Source organism: Gymnoscopelus braueri, assembly GCF_963280865.1.
Source record: "Gymnoscopelus braueri genome assembly, chromosome: 7".
NCBI lineage: Eukaryota > Metazoa > Chordata > Actinopteri > Myctophiformes > Myctophidae > Gymnoscopelus > Gymnoscopelus braueri.
Genome location: NC_137608.1, coordinates 42368935 through 42387067, shown reverse-complemented (window position 1 = coordinate 42387067; position 18133 = coordinate 42368935). Strand labels below are relative to the sequence as shown.

The 18133-nt window shown below is 40.2% G+C and overlaps 3 protein-coding genes across 3 annotated transcripts; all 3 read right to left on the bottom strand.

The window, feature by feature from the left end:
- Positions 1-300: 300 nt before the first annotated feature.
- atp5meb (ATP synthase membrane subunit eb) lies at positions 301-3464 on the bottom strand. The gene is made up of 4 exons (XM_080432422.1): positions 3351-3464; positions 2956-3010; positions 1114-1212; positions 301-616 (listed from the first exon to the last, which is right to left on the bottom strand). The coding sequence occupies exons 1-4, from the start codon at positions 3384-3386 to the stop codon at positions 591-593; spliced, it is 216 nt and encodes a 71-aa protein (XP_080288548.1). The 5' UTR covers positions 3387-3464; the 3' UTR covers positions 301-590.
- A 2502-nt stretch (positions 3465-5966) lies between these two features.
- LOC308089040 (potassium voltage-gated channel subfamily V member 2-like) lies at positions 5967-9247 on the bottom strand (the record flags this gene model as incomplete). The annotated part of the gene is made up of 3 exons (XM_080433618.1): positions 5967-6236; positions 7583-8275; positions 8609-9247. The coding sequence occupies 3 exons, from the start codon at positions 9245-9247 to the stop codon at positions 5967-5969; spliced, it is 1602 nt and encodes a 533-aa protein (XP_080289744.1).
- Positions 9248-14265: 5018 nt separating this feature from the next.
- On the bottom strand, positions 14266-16582 carry c8h22orf15 (chromosome 8 C22orf15 homolog; the record flags this gene model as incomplete). The annotated part of the gene is made up of 4 exons (XM_080433617.1): positions 14266-14396; positions 14762-14833; positions 15181-15303; positions 16504-16582. 4 exons carry the CDS (start codon positions 16580-16582, stop codon positions 14266-14268), a joined length of 405 nt encoding a protein of 134 aa, XP_080289743.1.
- Positions 16583-18133: the final 1551 nt, after the last annotated feature.

Below are 18133 nucleotides of genomic sequence, written 5' to 3'. Positions count from 1 at the left end.
TGCGTGGATTCATGGTCTTGCGGATTTTTTCCAAGAATCCACGCATTTGCATTGACACAGCATTGGCAGATTCTGCCCCAGAGGTAAAATAAAAGTGCGGTGGGAGCGCGCCCTAAAACTACATATAGTTATGTATATACATATGTATACATAGTTCCTGTTTTACACATTTACCAGAACATGTGTACCTCTTACCTGCTACAGTAAGTAGTGCATAACTCATACAGACAATATTGCAGTTGCTTCACTGTAATAGGAGAAACACCACTTAATATCCGAGCATCAATTAGTAAAAAATAATGACCACGTAGTTCTGTTTTTATTTTGAGTACAAACATGAACTGAAAAAAAAATATTGTACAGGTTGCAGTTGCGATATTACAGAGCTGAATCAAAGCATCAAGTTTTTACATGTAAATAATGGACAGTGGTAGGCCAGACAAGGTATGCATCTTCAAGGTAAGAGTGAACACATCCACAACAAGAGGGATTGACCTGATCTTCACCTCGGTGCATTAGAGTAAGGTAGGTTGAAAATTGCACACAACGATGTGGGAATCTTCATGCTGAAGCCCACCTCTTCTCCAGGTTCATTTCAGAATGGTATCTTCACTTGCTGCAAAGATAACCAAAAACAACAAAGATCAGATTATTTGTACAGATTTAACGAAGCTATTTCTTAGCTCTGGCATAAATTGTGAGCCTATAGAGTATAGAAAGTACATGAGTGGGGTCCATCTCACTGACGGATCTGAAATGTTACACATAATTTTAACTTGACTGACCTGAGGTCGATTCTACAAATATCCTCTAAATCCTAAGTTTTCAGAAAAACTATATATCAGTGGTTCTCAAACTTTTTCAGGTCAAGGACTCCCAAATTTGTATTTGGCCGCAAAAATCTAAAATGACAGATGCTTTCCCGATTTTCATGGGATAACCAAATCCTAGCTAGATGTACTGAGGCTCGGTTTACAGTATGAGTTGCTTCTGTTGTTCAGCTTCATGGAGAAGAATGGAAAGCTGTGCTGCATCTAGTATTACTATGATAATGTGGGAAGCAGAATAAGACTTATTTCTTGACTTGGCAAGACTTTGATGATTGATGCTAACCCTCTGCAAGCTCTTTGGCAATGCGCTCTTTCTCCTCTCGGATCTTCTTCTCTTCCTCCTCGACCTTCCTCTCCTCAGCAGCAATAGGCTTCAGTTCATCTGAGGGTATAAAATAAAACATTTACATTTCCATGTCCAGGTTTTCCCAAGTGACCCATTATTCAGTGCTAATCTGGTTACCTATATCTAAATAGTTTATAGACTATATAACATGCATTCGTTATAATCACTGTTGATAGACATGCATTGTGTTGACTAATCTCTCAAGACAGATTCTGCACTGTCAGCACCACTGCCTTATTAACATGTCATGTAGTGTTGTTGTTAGTAGGAATAAATACAGAAGCACCCAGGAGGACGTGGACAAAGAAAGGGGAGGAGCCAAACTGAGATGCTGTTTCTACACAAAAAAGGAGGTTGTGCCCCAAGAATTTATTAAATCCCCCGCCCCCCTTTTTTTTAACTGAATGGGTTCCCAGATTGTGTGTCGAGTCGACAGACTGTAGGCTACAGTCGATGACACAATTATCTCTAGCAAAGAAGAGATTACCTATTTGGGTTGTGTTCTTGACAAATACCTGACAGGTGAAAGCATGGCTACAAAGGTGGTCAAAAGAGTAAACCAGAGAACCAAATTTATGGGCAGAGTTTCCTCTTTTGTCAACCCTCAGGCCCTCAGGACCCTCTCTGGGGCCCTGATTCAACCACTTTTTGACTATGCTTGCACCTCCTGGTACTCCAACACCTCAGTGTCACTGAAGACTAAGCTTCAAACCTCCCAAAACAAACTGATTCGGCTACTCCTCGGATTGGGGCCCATGACCCACCTTTCTCCCACCCATTTTGCCAGCCTAGGCTGGCTCAGGGTGGAAGACAGGGTTAAACAACTAAAAATGGGACTGGCCTTCAAAATTGTAAATGCAAATTTGCCCGATATGCCCCCTATTCCCGCATATCTGAGTAAATACCTCCAAAAAGGTTAGCGACACCCACAGTCACAATACCAGAGGGAGCGTTAACAACAATTTGGTACCACCCACCCATAAATCAAACATGGGCAAATTCTCCTTCTACAGCACTGCCACCCAGGATTGGAATAGTCTAACTCCATCCCTCAAAATGCAGTTCGCTGGGCTCATTTAAAAAAGAGCTTTAAAAAAAAAATCACCTTTCAGGAGGCCAAAGGTGGAGGTAGTACCATTTTCCCGTTAGACAGCAGACCCCCCCCCCCTGTTCTATATATTTTTTTCCCCCTCTTTTTTATTTTTTTTGTTGTACATAGTGTTATATATATTTTTTGGCTGTTTATTTTTGTAATGATATTTGAACTGTGGTGCCACTATATATGCCTATGAATTAAATACCAAGGCCCTCATTGGAAACAAGTCTGCAAGGACTTTTATGAACGGACCTGTTAGACAAAGTATTTTAAATGTAACTGTGCTGTTTTAATTTTTTTGCCTAATAAAATATTCAATCAATCAATCAATACATATATCTATTCAGAGGCCCAGACATACAGTGCCAGAACCTAAGCTTTTCCTGTGTTTCGATCTTGTTATTGCTGTTAAGACACTCTATATAAGCTTACTATTTCAGACGTAATCAATAATGGCATATACAAAACTCCATGGTGATTTTTTTGTCATGTTTTGTTTGAAATCCGACCATCGAGCGATGATAAATATAAGTTTTTGAAAACAGTGCATCTAGCAACCAACTTTCCACCTGTTTACTGTGTGTGTGTGTGTGTGTGTGTGTGTGTGTGTGTGACCTCGTGTTCGTAGTAAGTGGTACATTGTGTACAAGTTTGAACTTGAACTCAGGCCTGGAGAATCTCACCATATCGCCTCTTGCCATAGATGATGCCTGCAATAAGAGCTGACCATCTTGCTGTCTGTTGCAGAGAAAACGACATAAATCATTATTACCAATCAAAGTAATTAAGGCATGATCGTGTTTACTGTTAAAAATAACAAAAACAACAATGGCTCGTAATCAGGTAAAACTAGTGATTACTATTAGCTGAAATGATGTGCGTTGTTTTATATCAAATACAATCTGCTGTAATGTTTAGGTTGTGCTGTGCATTGAATGGGTTTGCATGCTCTCTCCACACACACACCCCCACTGCTAACTTGTTAGCATTAGCTCGGTAGCTAGCTCGCAGCAGCCATAAAGTCTATTGGCAACAGAACGCAATGAACCTAATTGGAATGACATGTTTAACAACTAACCTTGATCAGGGGCGATACTGCAACAGGAGGTGCCATTGTGTTGAGGCTTTACTGTCAGTCACTGCTAACAACAACACAGAGGTGACTTTACTTGTGTGAGGGATTGTGGGAAACCTATGACGTAAAAGAAAAATAGACCTATAAGCTCTATAGATGGGTTTCCGCGCGACGTCATCACAGAGCAGAGTGTGCAATCTGCGCATGCGGGAGGTAGAACGACCCGGAAGTGCCATTCACTCTATTGTTATTTTCGGGATTTAGATAGGCATAATGCTGCTATTATAGGCATAATAGGCATAATGCTGCTATTATATACAGACAGATACAACTTCCGACAAATCATTTTTATTGAGTAAAGAAGATATTACAAACTGCATCATTTAATCTACTTTCATTAAACCCGGTGAAGACCATTTATTTTATCAATGTACAATGGGCAGAGCTGCTGCGGGTAATAGCGCCCTCTACAGGCTCTTCCCTCCACTGCGCGCGCATCATCCTCTCATGTTTACCAACGGGAAACCCATCTATTGCGCCCCCTACAAATCTTGTCAATAGAAAAGTTCCATTGACTAGATCTATAGGGGGCGCAGTGGAGCAACTAAAACATTTTTCCATTTGGTGGAATATTTTCTTTTCTGGCCAAAAAAGCAGTGGTGTAAAGTACATTTACTCAAGTACTGTACTTAAGTACAATTTTGATGTACTTTTACTTTACAGGAGTACTTCCAATTTTCAGTACTTTTACTTCTTTCTACTCAACTACATCTCAGAGGCAAATATTGTATTGATTGTATACATTTTTAAAACATGAAATGGAAGATTTCTGCATAATGAGTACTTTTACTTTAAGTACATTTTGATGTAAATACTTTTGTACTTTTACTCAAGTACATTTCAAATTCCGGACTTTTACTTATAACAGAGTATTTCTATTGTTCTATTGCAGTATTGATACTTTTACTTAAGTAAAAAAAATGAGAGTACTTTTTCCACCACTGCCAAAAAGTGTATTTTAGACGTGAGGTGGGAGGCTTCGAGTGTTCCCACTAAGGAAAATACTGTTTCAACATCTTAAAACCGTCTTTGTTTTGGTGAGTAGAGACTAGAGTAGCCCTGAAACATGACTGCGTTGTTAGCTTGTAAATTGGCTATTTTCAAATAGCCAAGTTATAAAATAGGGCTAAAGTGGTTAATGTATGTTTTATAATCTGCAAAGTAACTAGTAACTAAAGTTTTCAAATAATTTGAGTGGAGTAAGTACACTATTTGCCTCTGAGATGTAGTGGAGTAGAAGTAAAAGTACTGAAAATTAGAAATACTCAAGTAAAGTAAAAATAGCTCACAATTGTACTTAAGTACAGTACTTGAGTAAATGTACAGTACTTTACACCACTGACCAATACTGATTAGAGTTACATAACAGTGCTGAAAATTGTGGCTCTTGGTTCTGCACGGCCAAAGCCCTTCCACAAGGGGTCAGTAGAGAGATGCATGTAGGTCTCTAATGATGTAGGCACAATACTGTACTGGGGTGTACAGGTGCTATCTATGGTCCTTAAACTGAATTCATACAATGATGAGAATATTCATTTAGCATAAAAGTATTTTTATTTGAAGCAATAAACTATAAGGCTATACAGGGGCAGGGTTGATTGGCCTGTGCTTGAAAAATAAATACACAAGTAAAAGAGGCAGCAATGGCATTTGGGGGTTTCTAAACTGATTGGTGTTTCCCTCCCTACATTGGGTTCAAGCCAAAACTCAGCTACATATAAAGCAGTTTGCAGCTGTATCTTTAAAGATGACCATTTGTTGAAAGCATGCAGAGTCGAAAGCATCCAGAGTCTAAGGGTAGGAATACATTCCCAAGATTCCAGATACTGTATGTTATGAAAGCTGCCTACTGTACATTAGGACTGGAATTACATATAAAACAGAACAATAATTTCATACATTTTTCATCACCCAATCTGAAGGATGATATATTGTGTTTTTCCCCGAATGAATAAATTCTGTTCAACAGTATTGTTGAAATATAAGTCCATACTGTAGCCTGCCCTATGCCATGTTGCATGGTATGTCAAAGTCATCATGTCATGTCAAATTAATTGCCAGTTTATTAAAAAAAATTGCATCTTAATTAGAGATGAACAAGCAAATGAAGCATTGCAAATAAGGTATTTAAAAAAAATAACAATTTAAGAAAAGTCAGAAACAACTCCCAACAGCAGAAAAAAATAGATATATACTGCTTTGCCCTAAAGGTCAAGTACTGCCCAAAAAGAATCTATGGATATATCTGCATATGAGTGCTTCTGCATGGTAATATACTTGCGTGTGCGTGTGTGTGTGTGTGTGTGTGTGTGTGTGTGTGTGTGTGTGTGTGTGTGTGTGTGTGTGTGTGTGTGTGAGAGAGAGAGAGACAAAGAGATTTATTTTACGTTTCAGTGTGTGGCATGTGTGTGACACACATGACACACGTAAAATAAATATCCGCTGGCAAAGCTGCAACAACACATTGAAAAGAGGTGCATATATATATACATTTTACACCCTGTTTTCCCCAAAAGCTTTTTATTATTAATACAAAAACACATACGCCCGTGTCTGATATTACTCAAAGTGAGAATGTCCGCTTTGTCCGCAACAGAGTTGTATACTTCTCGCTGTCCTCTCGCCAAACCTGACCTTCCCTCGGTTCTTTATGTTGGCCGTGTAGATGTTCTCCTTGAGTTTAGCGTAGTAGTCTGAGAACTTGTTGAAGAGAATGGATATGGGCAGGCCGTTGAGAATGATCCCAAAGGAGATGCAGAAGAAAGCGAAGATACGGCCTAGTACGGTTTCTGGGAACATGTCTCCATAGCCCACAGTGGAGATACTGACCTGCAGGGGTGAGGTCAAGAACAAACATCACTGACAATTCAGAACTGGATTAATAAACACTGTAAAATAATCCAGTGGTGTAAAGTAACTTAAGTACATTTACTCAAGTACTGTACTTAAAGGTAGGGTAAGTGATATCTTTTGGTTAAAACAAAAAGTTTTTTATTAAAAAGTTAAAGCTCTATATTCTGATAGTAATCATTGCTATAGAGTGTTTGTTCAGTCACAGGGGTCTCCCTCCCTGTCTCTCCAGCTCTTTAATAAACAGAAAACACATTTTCAGGTAGGAGACAAAATGTCAGCCAAACAGGAGAGAGTACCCAATTATCAGCTTGTGTTCCAGTTACAATTTTGTCTGCTCATTTATTCAGTCATCACTTCCATTTTCACTTGTTTAATCTGTATCCTGACTGACTTCTCCATCCTGATTGGATCAAATTGGTATCCCGACTTGAAAATTAAGCTTCTGTTTAATAAAGCGCTGGAGTGACATGGAGAGACTCCTAATACTGAACAAACACTTTATAGCAATGAGTACTATCAGAATATAGAGCTATTTAACACTTATTTTAACCAAAGAAAATCACTTACCCTACCTTTAAGTACAATTTTGATATATATTTTTACTTTCTTCAGTATTTCCAATTGTCAATACTTTTACTTCTACTCCATTACATCTCAGAGGCAAATATTGTACTTTTTACTCCACTATAATTATTTGACAGCTTTACTTACTAGTAACTTTGCAGATTTAGATTAATATCACAAAAACCATATTAACCACCTCCGCCATATATATATATTTTGGCCATTTGAAAATAGCCGATCTACAAGCTCACAATGCGTCACGATGTCACATATTGTGAGCTTGTAGATCTGGTATTTTCAAAAGATCTTTATACATTTTATACTGTTGAAAACTTGTGAAATGGGACATTCTGCATAATGAGTACTTTCTACTTTTGGTACTTTATGTAGTACATTTTGAATTCCGGACTTTTACTTGTAACAGAGTATTTCTCTACATTGCAGTATCGATATTTTTACTTAAAGTAAAACATGTGAGTACTTTTTCCATCACTGGTAAAATCCTGATGGTCAATTTAACTCAGTGACTTGTGGGTCCGTTTGGTTTAATTTGGTTTGGAATAATTTGTACACTCAGTCAAATTCAACCAAACGGACCTGTAACAAGATAGAGTTACATTGATACATGAACACTGTCCAAGCCTTGTGCATGAGATAATTTCAACCCCAAATCTTATATCTTCTTAGACCAAATGATTATATGTTTTGCGGGGGTGGGGGGGGGGGTCACAAGACTTGTATACACTTAGGTTACTTACAGCTGCCCACCACCATGCAGCGGGCATGCTGGTGAAGTTGGTTTGTGGCATGTCATGCTCCACGGTGTAAACCATGGCAGAGAAACTGAAGATTCCCATAGCAATGAAGAGGAAAAGGCAGCCCACCTGCTGATAACACTGACGGAGGGTAAAACCAAATGCCCGCATCCCTGTGGAGTGCCGCGCCAGCTTAAGGATGCGGAAAATGCGCATCAGCCTCATGATCCTCAGCGATTGACCCAACTTTCCCACCTGACCAACAGCCCTCATGTCCGCCTCATGCTTAGCGGAGTGATCGTGGCTGTCAAATAACTCAATAATAACCTGGACGTACTGAGGCAAGATTGCAATCAGGTCCACAGTGTTGAGGAGACTCCTTCTGAAGGACCCGAGGTCCGGGGTGGACCCCAAGCGCAGGAGATACTCCACGGTGAAAAAGGCAATGCACATGGACTCCACAAATTCACAGTAGGTCTTTCCGCTCAGTTTGCCTGTGGCTGTTTTGTACTGCATCTCCTCCACTGTGTTGAGAGTCATGGCCACAAGAGAGATGATGACAAACAGGCTGGAGGTCAGTGCTATCAGCTTGGCCAGGACGGAGGAAAACGGCTTCTCCATCAGGTTCCAGATGACCCTTCGCTGGTGGCCAAAGAACATGTCGAGGAAGAGCTCCTCGTTTTCCTCTATCTCTACCTAGTTTTCCACAGTGGTAGAAGTGAATTGAGAAACAAAAAGGAAGATGAGAATTAACATACTGATTAATTCAATGGATCATCAGAGAAGGGAACTGCCAACTTGATGTCCTCAGTGACAATCCAGTATCCATGCCCTCCTCTAGTATCTCAATAAGGTTTCTATAAATAAGTATTTTATAAATATCATCACATTTTAGAGCTATGTTTTACATATAGGTACTCATCTGAATTAAGACATGGATGGATTAGTTACTTCAGATCCGGCATAAAGGTAAATATTCAGGAAATACTTGAAAAATACCCTAATATACCGTAACACGAACTGATTTACCTCGGCCTCTAGCTCCCTCTGAATATTCAGTTGATCATTAATCTCATCCTGACGTTCCTCAAAGGAGATGCGGCAGCAACGGTGGGTGTTTTTGATCCTCATCCCCCAATAGTTGATCTCCTCCAAGAAATTTCGGGGGCACAGCTCATCTTTGATATACAACACACCAGTCCGATAGAAGAGGAAGATGTTATGAAAGACATCAGGGTCACGGTCAAAGTAGTATTCATTGTTCGTCGCGGTGAAGTCGTCACAAAGCTCCAACTTCATGTTGTGGTCAGTGTAGGTGGCGAGGCGCCCTATTCTGGTCTTGGGGTACCTTGCAGCCATCTTGTAGCCAATCTGGTAGTTCTTCCCCCCTACGTTGATATTGATCGTGTAGTTTTTCTTGGGGGGAGAAGTTGGAGAACTTTGTTTGTTGCACACGTCATCGTCATCTTCGTAGTCCTCCTCATATCCTGCGTTGATGTCAAAGATGTCCCTGCTCAGCTCCTGCATGGAGTTCCATGACTTAAAAGAGCTCTCCTTGGCAAATGGAAGGATGTCCTCCGAGCCTCTCCGGTTTAAGTCTGTGATCTTGTAGTTGGGACAGAGGCTCTGCCTCCTGTTCATGTTATTTATGTTTTTGGTGCTCACCATGTTGTCCATGTTGTCCATGTTGTCCATTCCCCAGGCTACACGGCAGACAATGCACTGAGATCCACAAGCTTTCCTGACCTCTACTACCCCCCCAACTCCCTCGTCTGCTTAAGCATGGAAGAGGATGTGAGTAGGATGCCTCATGGCCCCATTAATGTTGCTGACAGAGAGGATCCACGCTTACAAGAAGTCTAAGTACCATTATCCTCTGACCCAAACACCCTGGCTCATGTGACGTTGCTATATGTGGCATATCTCTCTGAATGTTTGGTTTATGCTTTTCATTTGCACTTTACATAACATAACATATAATAAAAGTGATTAAAAAAGACGGTGATATACTTAGATAATAAATCCCAAAGTGGCTTTGAACAATGTCTCACTTCAAAACAAACAAACAAAAAGCAAGCTTATACGGTGAAATTAAACTCACAAAATGTATTGGAGGCAGGAGGCTGTACCGGAGGCTGCAATTCCAAACTGGCCCCTGTCAAAGTCTTAACCTAACACCCCCCCCCCCCCCCCCCCCCCGTTCTGTATAGCAGTGTATATCGGTCTGTCTCTTATATGTCATCATGATTTGTGTGCATGGGAACTCATTTTAGACAAGCTTAGTGCTTTTATGAGTTATCCAGTTTAGTAGACCTTGTATTGTGAACTTTGAACCTTGTATTGTGAATACTTAGAGGCAGTGTCCTTTTTTATTAATCTAGTGTAAATGTAATCCCTGCCTAGATTATTTCAGGGAGGTTATATTTGGAAGGCTGTGGTTAGAATATACCACTATATATTATAGCATATGCTTGTATTACACCCTGTGATATCCCAGTGGGCAATCATTATTAAGTATCAAGAATCAAATATGTGGAAGACATTCCAGTTTCAGTCTTAAAAAAATGAGTTGCTAAGGTTAACTATAATTTTCTATTATCTCAGTCTGTCTCTAAAACCCCTCCTCCACACCCCCTGTCTCAATTAAAGTTGAGCAAAGGAGTGGGTAGATGAAAGAGGATAAAGGCATTAAGATTTAGCCCACTTCCTGTTGGGGTGGTGGGTCGGGGCAGGTGTTGGAGGGTTCCACTGACAAACCACAGGATCTCATCAGATATAACCTGGCTTCTGCTGAAGGAAACACAGGGTATGAAACACAGGGTAACATACCGAATGAAAAATGTATTATCAATCAGTGATCAAATATTCCATACAACCAAACAACTGTACCTAGACATAACTCGGGAATGGAATCCTCTTATCCTCTTATAAGTTGATTGGCATGCTGATTACAAGGGCTGCTTGGACACAAATGACATTCTGCAAGGCCATTGGCTCATAATGTTAACCATTATTAAGCTTTACCCACCTCCTCTCTCGTCCCAACCACTGCTGATTGGTAAAAAAAAAAAAAAAGTTTGTTAGTGACATTAAAACGTAGCCTATAAACCATCTGTTATTGTAGTGTTCTGTAAGATCTAGATGTAAACCTGTTTGTCTGTGTGTGTGTGTGTCTCTCTCTCTCTCTCTCTCTCTCTCTCTCTCTCTCTCTCTCTCTCTCTCTCTCTCTCTCTCTCTCTCTCTCTCTCACACACACACACACACACACACACACACACACACACACACACACACACACACACACACACACACACACACACACACACACACACACACACACATATTTTTGCAGATTGTGTGTCCTTGTCAAATTGGGTATCAGTTATTTAATTAAGCTCCATCTTTAAGTTTAAAAGAAAGACATTTAAAAAAAGTGTCCATTTATATTTGTCTATCGCTGGAAAATGTAACCAATCCAAATCCAAATAAAACTACTTCTATCTAAGAATCTAAGAATTGAGTCATAAAGCACACTTGGCATTCAGCTAGGATTAATGTCATCATGCCCTCCCAGGATCTCCTGTTGTTTGCAAAGATTTAGGGACCCAATGTTTACATGCTCTTCAAAGCAGCTTACTAAAGCTGGAATGTAGGTTATAATCAACATCCACAGACAATTATATGGACGCAATATGAGTCACAAAGACTTGCATTGACATCTGGCAGTAATCCCCTGTCACATTCACATAATGTAGGCTACATTGTTCAGTAAAATGGAATACGCAAACACAGATTGTTCCATATTTTAAAAGGGTGCACTTCCTCTGACCTATATTGTGATGTGCTCATTGACAGCAAAGGGTTAGAGTTTCAATCCGGCTTCCGCACAGAGACTGCCCTCATCAAAGTAACAAATTACCTCCTGCTCTCCTCTGACACAGGCTCAGTTAACATCCTCATCCTCCTTGATCCCAGTGCTGCTTTTGATACCATACACCATTTCATACTCCTCTCACACCTCAAACCCACCCTTGGAATCACTGACACTGCCCTCTCCTGGTTCAAATCATACCTCACTAACACTGACAGATGTCATCTCCATTAACAACTACCAATCATTCACATCTCCGGTCACCCACGGCGTCCCCCAAGGCTCAGTACTTGGCCCTCTCCTCTTCATCCTGTACATGCTCCCCCTTGGACAGATACTTTGCAAACACGGCCTCAGTTTCCACCATGTTATACAGAATCGCCGATGATACACAACTCTACCTCCCCTCCATAACCATCACTGCCATCACCCACTCCACCCTAACCTCCTGCCTGACTGACATCAAAACATGGATGCAATCAAGCTTCCTAAAACTCAACTGCAATAAATCTGAAATCCTCATCATTGGCCCAGACTCCCTCACCCGCTCCACTCATGACCTCTCCCTCAACATTGATGGCTCCATTGTCACCCCCTCCACCAAGTCCGCAACCTTGGTGTCACCCTCTCCTTCCAGTCCCATGTCAACTGAGGTAGTACCAGTTTCCCTGTAGACAGATGACCCCCCTCCCCCTTTTTTTTGTATATACTTTTATTTTATTTTTCATGATGCTTTTTTTGTACATAGTGGTATTTTTTTCTCTGTTTCTTATGTTGATTTGAACTGTTTGGTTGCTACTATATATGTCTATGAAATTAATTCAAGGACCCCAACGGAAACAAGACCGCAAGGACTTTTTTGGTCGGACCTTTTAGACAAAAGTATTATAAATGTAACTGTGCTGTTTTACATTATTTTGCCTAATAAAAATGTCAATCAATCAATTTCAAACCAGATCACAAAAACTGCCTTTTTCCCCTCCCTATGGAACTCACTCCCAGTTCACATCAAAGCTGCCCCCACCCTCGCCACGTTTACTCAACCCACCTTTTCAAACTCGGATTCCCTATCCCCTCTTTTTACCTTAACATCTATAGTTTTTAACTTTTTTATCTAGTTTTTTTCTAATAAAGCTGTTTTTATTTGGATTTCGGTTTTATAAAGTGACTTTTGAGTACTCAGAAAAGCACTATATAAATTGTATGTATTATTATTATTTGAGTTAAAATAATGGGACATGACACACACACACGCACACACGCGCACGCACACACACACACACACACACACACACACACACACACACACACACACACACACACACACACACACACACACACACACACACACACACACACACACACACACACACACAGGTTAAAGGTTACAGTCCTGCATTGTGTTGGAGCAGTTGATTGCATGAGAACATCGTCTAATTTTGACTGTGCTTCTTTTTAAGAGTTCAATATCAGAAAAGAACTGCCAGCACTCATAGAAATGTTAAGGTCCTATAATTAAAGATAGGCACAGCCAAGTCATGAACACATTTGGCGTGACTCGTGAGCCTTCCTCAGTGTGATAATCAGTGTGATAATCAGCGTGATTATCACGCTGAGGAAGGCTTACGCTGAAAAGCGTTTGTGTCTTGCACCAGCCTGTCTTTAATTAACAGTACCTGGAGGACATTGTTATGCATGCTGGTAGTTATTTTTTAAGAATAAATCCTGTTTTTTTCAGTCATTAAAAATGACTGAACAAACACTCTATAGCACTGATTACTATCAGAATATAATAGCTATTTAACAAAAGAATATCAGTCACACCACCTTTAATGTGCTTCTTAAGGGTTTACTTAAATCAACCCATTAATTATGAAATGCCCTCTCTTTTGTGAGACAAAGTCCTGTTATCTATTGAGCATTTCCCACACAGAGGTGCGGTTGTTTCGTATGTATTTTAGAAGAGTGTATCTGAAAAGTGTTGGTAGTCTATATGCACAATTTGAAATTGTATCAGAGTACTTCAGAACTTCATTAAGCCCCCCGGTGGTGTTTTTATGGTGTTTTATGTCTTCTCTGACTATTTGGAGTTTTTTTCCTGGAGGCTGAAACCTTGAGGGTCAAATGTGCCAATAGAGAAACAGCGCTTTAGTGACATCACAAAGCCCACACCCTCCCCCTCATTATCATAACACAACAGGTGTGGGCATGAGGAGGAGGAGGGACTAGGACAGGTGGGTGGTGCTAAGGTGGTGGAGGAGGTGCTAAGGTGAGAACCAGGTATACTTAATGCACTGGTGGGTGTGTCTACATAAAAACAACATTTTAACACTTACTGTACACTTTTTTTTTGTTGAAAAAAATCCCTACATAATAATAATAATACCTTATGATCAGGTTTTAGGGTTGAAAAATATCATGGCACTCCATCTTTAATACAGCTTTCCCACATCTTGTCCAAAATCTCCACCCCAAATTATTTGTAAATACATTTGACTATGGGCTGAAGTTCATAAACATCTACTATTCCGACAAATACACTTTTGTAAAAAAGAAGAGCTCAACTTTCAAAACAAAAAGGTTAAAGGTAAAGAATAATACAATTAATTCATGAAACATATAGACCACCCCTCGTGGTGCAAGGAATAATGCATAGGAGCATGCACCGCTTGTTTGTGAAGTATAGGCCTACAGGTTACTGTATAACATAAAAAGTAAATCTGTAAAATCTATAGCACAAGTCAACAAAACTATCAGTTAACACATTGGCCTACATTTTTGTTCACAGAGATCTGTTGATCTCAGCAGATCGCTATCATTTAATTTGATAGGTCTTTTTATTCAAAGATTTCTTGCTCCTAGACTGGGTAGCAGAGCAGCCTTTTCTGAGGGAACTGCTCCTTCTGTCCCGGTCCTTACTGGGGTTTGACATCTTCCTCAGGATATCTGAAATGTTTTAAAATTAGTTTAAGTACACAGCACCACCCACACATAGGCAATGCAGGACATACTAGAGTATTATGAGTAATTGAAGGGTTTCCCCTATAAAAGTGATATTTATTATTAAATGAAACAAGCAAGAATCTTGGAATAGTGGACTTAGATAAATTACTTACAAAATGACCAATGAAAAACAAAATAGGTGGTTATTATCGTATTGAAAAAATAAAACCAAATTAATAACCACCAGGAGGCTGCAGAGAACCATGAGTCAATGGTGCTCACTGCATTCAAACTAATATTATACTTAGCGATGTGTGATACCATACATGACATTTTCCTTAGTTTTGTGCATTTAGGTTTACATTTACCTGCCAGCTCAGGATGGTTCTTATTGAGGTTGTTGAGGAGGGATACATACTTATGTCCTTCATTATCATCACCTGAGGGAAGATAAAGACACAACACTATTTTCCAGATCAACAAATACATTTTGACTGATCATTTTACTTTATCTGCTGTAATGGTATGAATTATTATTGATCTATTGAGCTTATTATTTAGTCTAATAAAACATTTGGATCATTGGGCATTGTCTGTACCATATGTTTTTGACATGTGATGCTACACAATAAAATCCTAAATATTAGTTTATGCTGTTGCAACTCTGAGAGTGTATAAATATAATGGACCCTGGGTCCATGATTTGGTCCATTTGGTTAAATTACTCTCAGAGTAAATTTAACCCTGAGGATTTTACAATACACAGATGTGGTGTAGTGAGACTCACTGCAGATGCGTATGAGGACGTAGCTGTGTCTCTCAGTCAGCAGACTGCTGGCCAGCTCTGCACTGTGTTCCTTCTCCAGCAGGTTCATTAGTGTACCGGTTCTGTCCATTAAGTCCACACAGTCTGCAGGGAGCACAGCTCACTTTCTCATTTTCACCTTTATGTATGTATTTATTTATTTGTTGAACCTTTGGTATGATTTTTTTTTTACTTACATTTTTATCCCACGATTTTGTAACCCTATTTTTTACACCCAGTGCCAATTGTCTATGTAATCCTGGGCACTACCTTCCCTCTGCCAACCTAGGGAGGCCAGGGCCGAGCTCATGCCTCCTTCAATACATGAGAGCCAACTGACCTTCTTGTCACCTGACAGGGGAGAGTTTCCCTGGTAGGACGTAGCGCGTGGAAGGAACACGTTATTCCAACCAGTTCCCTTCCCCTCCATCAGGCGCCCCGGCTGGCCAGGGGGAGGCAGTATAGTGACCAGGATTACTGCATGTTTTTGTGAGGGTATCTACCCTAGGAAACACGGGGAGAACATGCAAACTCCACACAGAGAGGCCCTTTCGCCAACCCCACCTAGGGTATGGGCACTGATGACGCGGAGGAGAGAACACGCCCCCAGCGCCCACAGCGTCCCCTGCGGGAATCTAACGCAGGACCTTCTAGCTGTGAGGCGACAGCACTACCGACTGTGCCACCGTGCCCCTTTGGTATGAAAAGACTCTTTCCAATTAACCACTTTAAACCCTGTTGACTGGGGTCCACCAGGGGTCTTGGCCCCCTCCTTTTCCCCTCTAGTCTACACCAAAATCTCTTCGCATATCATGACATGCCCAGAATAGGCACCCTAGGGTTCATGTGGTTAAACTCCTTACTATTATCTTTCATGTGCTGCCGAAGTTTGCTAGTGAGTGATACAACCACTATCTGTTTGCTATTAAACGTTTTAGGGGCAGTGGTGGTGGTATAATGGTTTGTGGCTGTAAAGTTCCCAGTTCTAACCCTCAGACCTACTGGGAAAGTCTGGATGGTGACATGAATGAGCAACACTTATCTCTCCCTCAGTACACACACCACTGAAGTGCCCTTGAACAAGGCAATTAACCTCTAACGGCTCCGGTGGAGCTTCTCAGTGGCAAACAGTATAAAAGTGTGGTTGTACTGGCCAGCTACCATGCAGGTGTGGATGTGTGTGTGTGTAACTGTATGTGTGAGCAGGTCATTGGTGAACCTACCCTGGGTGCTACTATAAAAGTTAATAGAAAATGAATTCTGTGGTTGGTTTTGCTCTGTAACATACAGTAAGTTAATGAGCACCTTTCATGTCCAGATCACATCTTTCCTTTAAACTTCGGATGAAATTCATCAACTTGCAGTTGAGGTTGAACAATTCCATTCTGCTGTCTGTCAAGAAACAAATATTTGGTGACATACAGTACAATATTTTACAAGATTACACGTATAATATATTTCTTTGTCTTAGGATTGTAGCACAATCAATTGCACTTGACTTGATAAGGCTATTTGTAATGGAATTAAGGGCCACTTACACCAAGCAATAAGTATAACTGTTAATATAAAGTTAACAAATATAAAAACATGTATACTGAAATTAGTTAAAGATGTGAGACTGTTGAAAGTTTGGCAAGATAGATTTCAAAAGTTGCTTAAATTAATAAAGTCAAGTCTTATCCGAAATTAAATAAGTATGATTAACTAAAATGAATGTAACTTTTAATGTAAAGGATGTTATTAATAAGAAAATGTAAATTTCTCTCTGCTTCTTTTCAGGAGTATTCGTAACAGGGTTGCACCCACAACAAACAAAATGAGCTTGACAAATCAAACTATTTGATGGTTTTCTTAAATACATAATAGAAAAATTATAAAATGAAGAGTCAGTTTTTCAAAAGTGTTGATGCTAAATTGGTCCTCCAATTCTGGAATGACCCAGCTAGTAGATACATCATGTGACTGGCATAAATGAGTTACAAGTAACTTGAAGTTTATATACAATAGTAGACAACAAGCATTTATGATAAATCCATGTTACAAACTTTTTCCATTACAACAGCTTAAACTGTCAAACAAGTTAACAACACATGTAAACTTTAGTCCCATCCACAGACCTACAGTATACAGTTATTATCTATTTAAATCTTCTATATGCTTTCATTACACACAGAGTGGACGTATGCCCAATGTGATTACTAACCTCCAAACAGCACTGCGACAAACATTCCTCCCACCTGTCAAATAAACTGTCCTATGCACACAGCACTTCCACCAATGCAACTAGCTACAGCTCTTGTCCCTTCCACAGAGAACCAAAGATACACTAGAGTTTTGGCCCGGCTCACAGTGGCACAATAGGAGGTGTTAAATCTGTGTGTTGTTGACTACACTCCACACATAGTGACAAAAGCCTCAGCTCCAAGGGAGAGGCCATTACAGTATGAGTCGGTTTGTACAGTTGCTCTGGTCAAACAAACATGGTTCTGGAAGCTAGAAACTTGGTACATGACATGGAACCCTTGAGCCAGACACGTGGACAGCCGTGAGCTGTTGCAGAAACGGCAAAAATGTTGATCTGGTACACAAATCTAAACACAGTAGACCCTACTGTTGGCAAATCATGTCTGGCATGTACCCCTATGCCTGTCCAGAGACTTTTTTATGTGAAGAGAAGGCACTGTTCTGTGTATCCATGGAGTCGATACACACACAGAGAGACAGACAGACGGGTCCTCTGGTCTTTACAGCTTCTTGTTCATGCTGGGCTACTGTGCATGTGGGTGATATAGGAGCTTTATTGTTAAGCCCACTGCGGCACTCACTGAAACTAATAACACACTGGTACAGCAAAATGCTCTACTTTTGGTGCTTTAGATGTTCTTACTGCAATAAAATAATATTACCATTCTGGTTCCACAAATGTGAGAGCTAC

Excerpts from the sequence above, each read along its gene's own strand:
- atp5meb (XM_080432422.1), bottom strand. The coding sequence starts at position 3,386 with ATGGCACCTCCTGTTGCAGTATCGCCCCTGATCAAG. Across the intron at positions 1,213-2,955 it reads CTATGGCAAGAGGCGATATG|ATGAACTGAAGCCTATTGCT; the intron begins GTGAGATTCTCC and ends TTATACCCTCAG. Across the intron at positions 617-1,113 it reads TGCCAAAGAGCTTGCAGAGG|CAAGTGAAGATACCATTCTG; the intron begins GTTAGCATCAAT and ends TTATCTTTGCAG.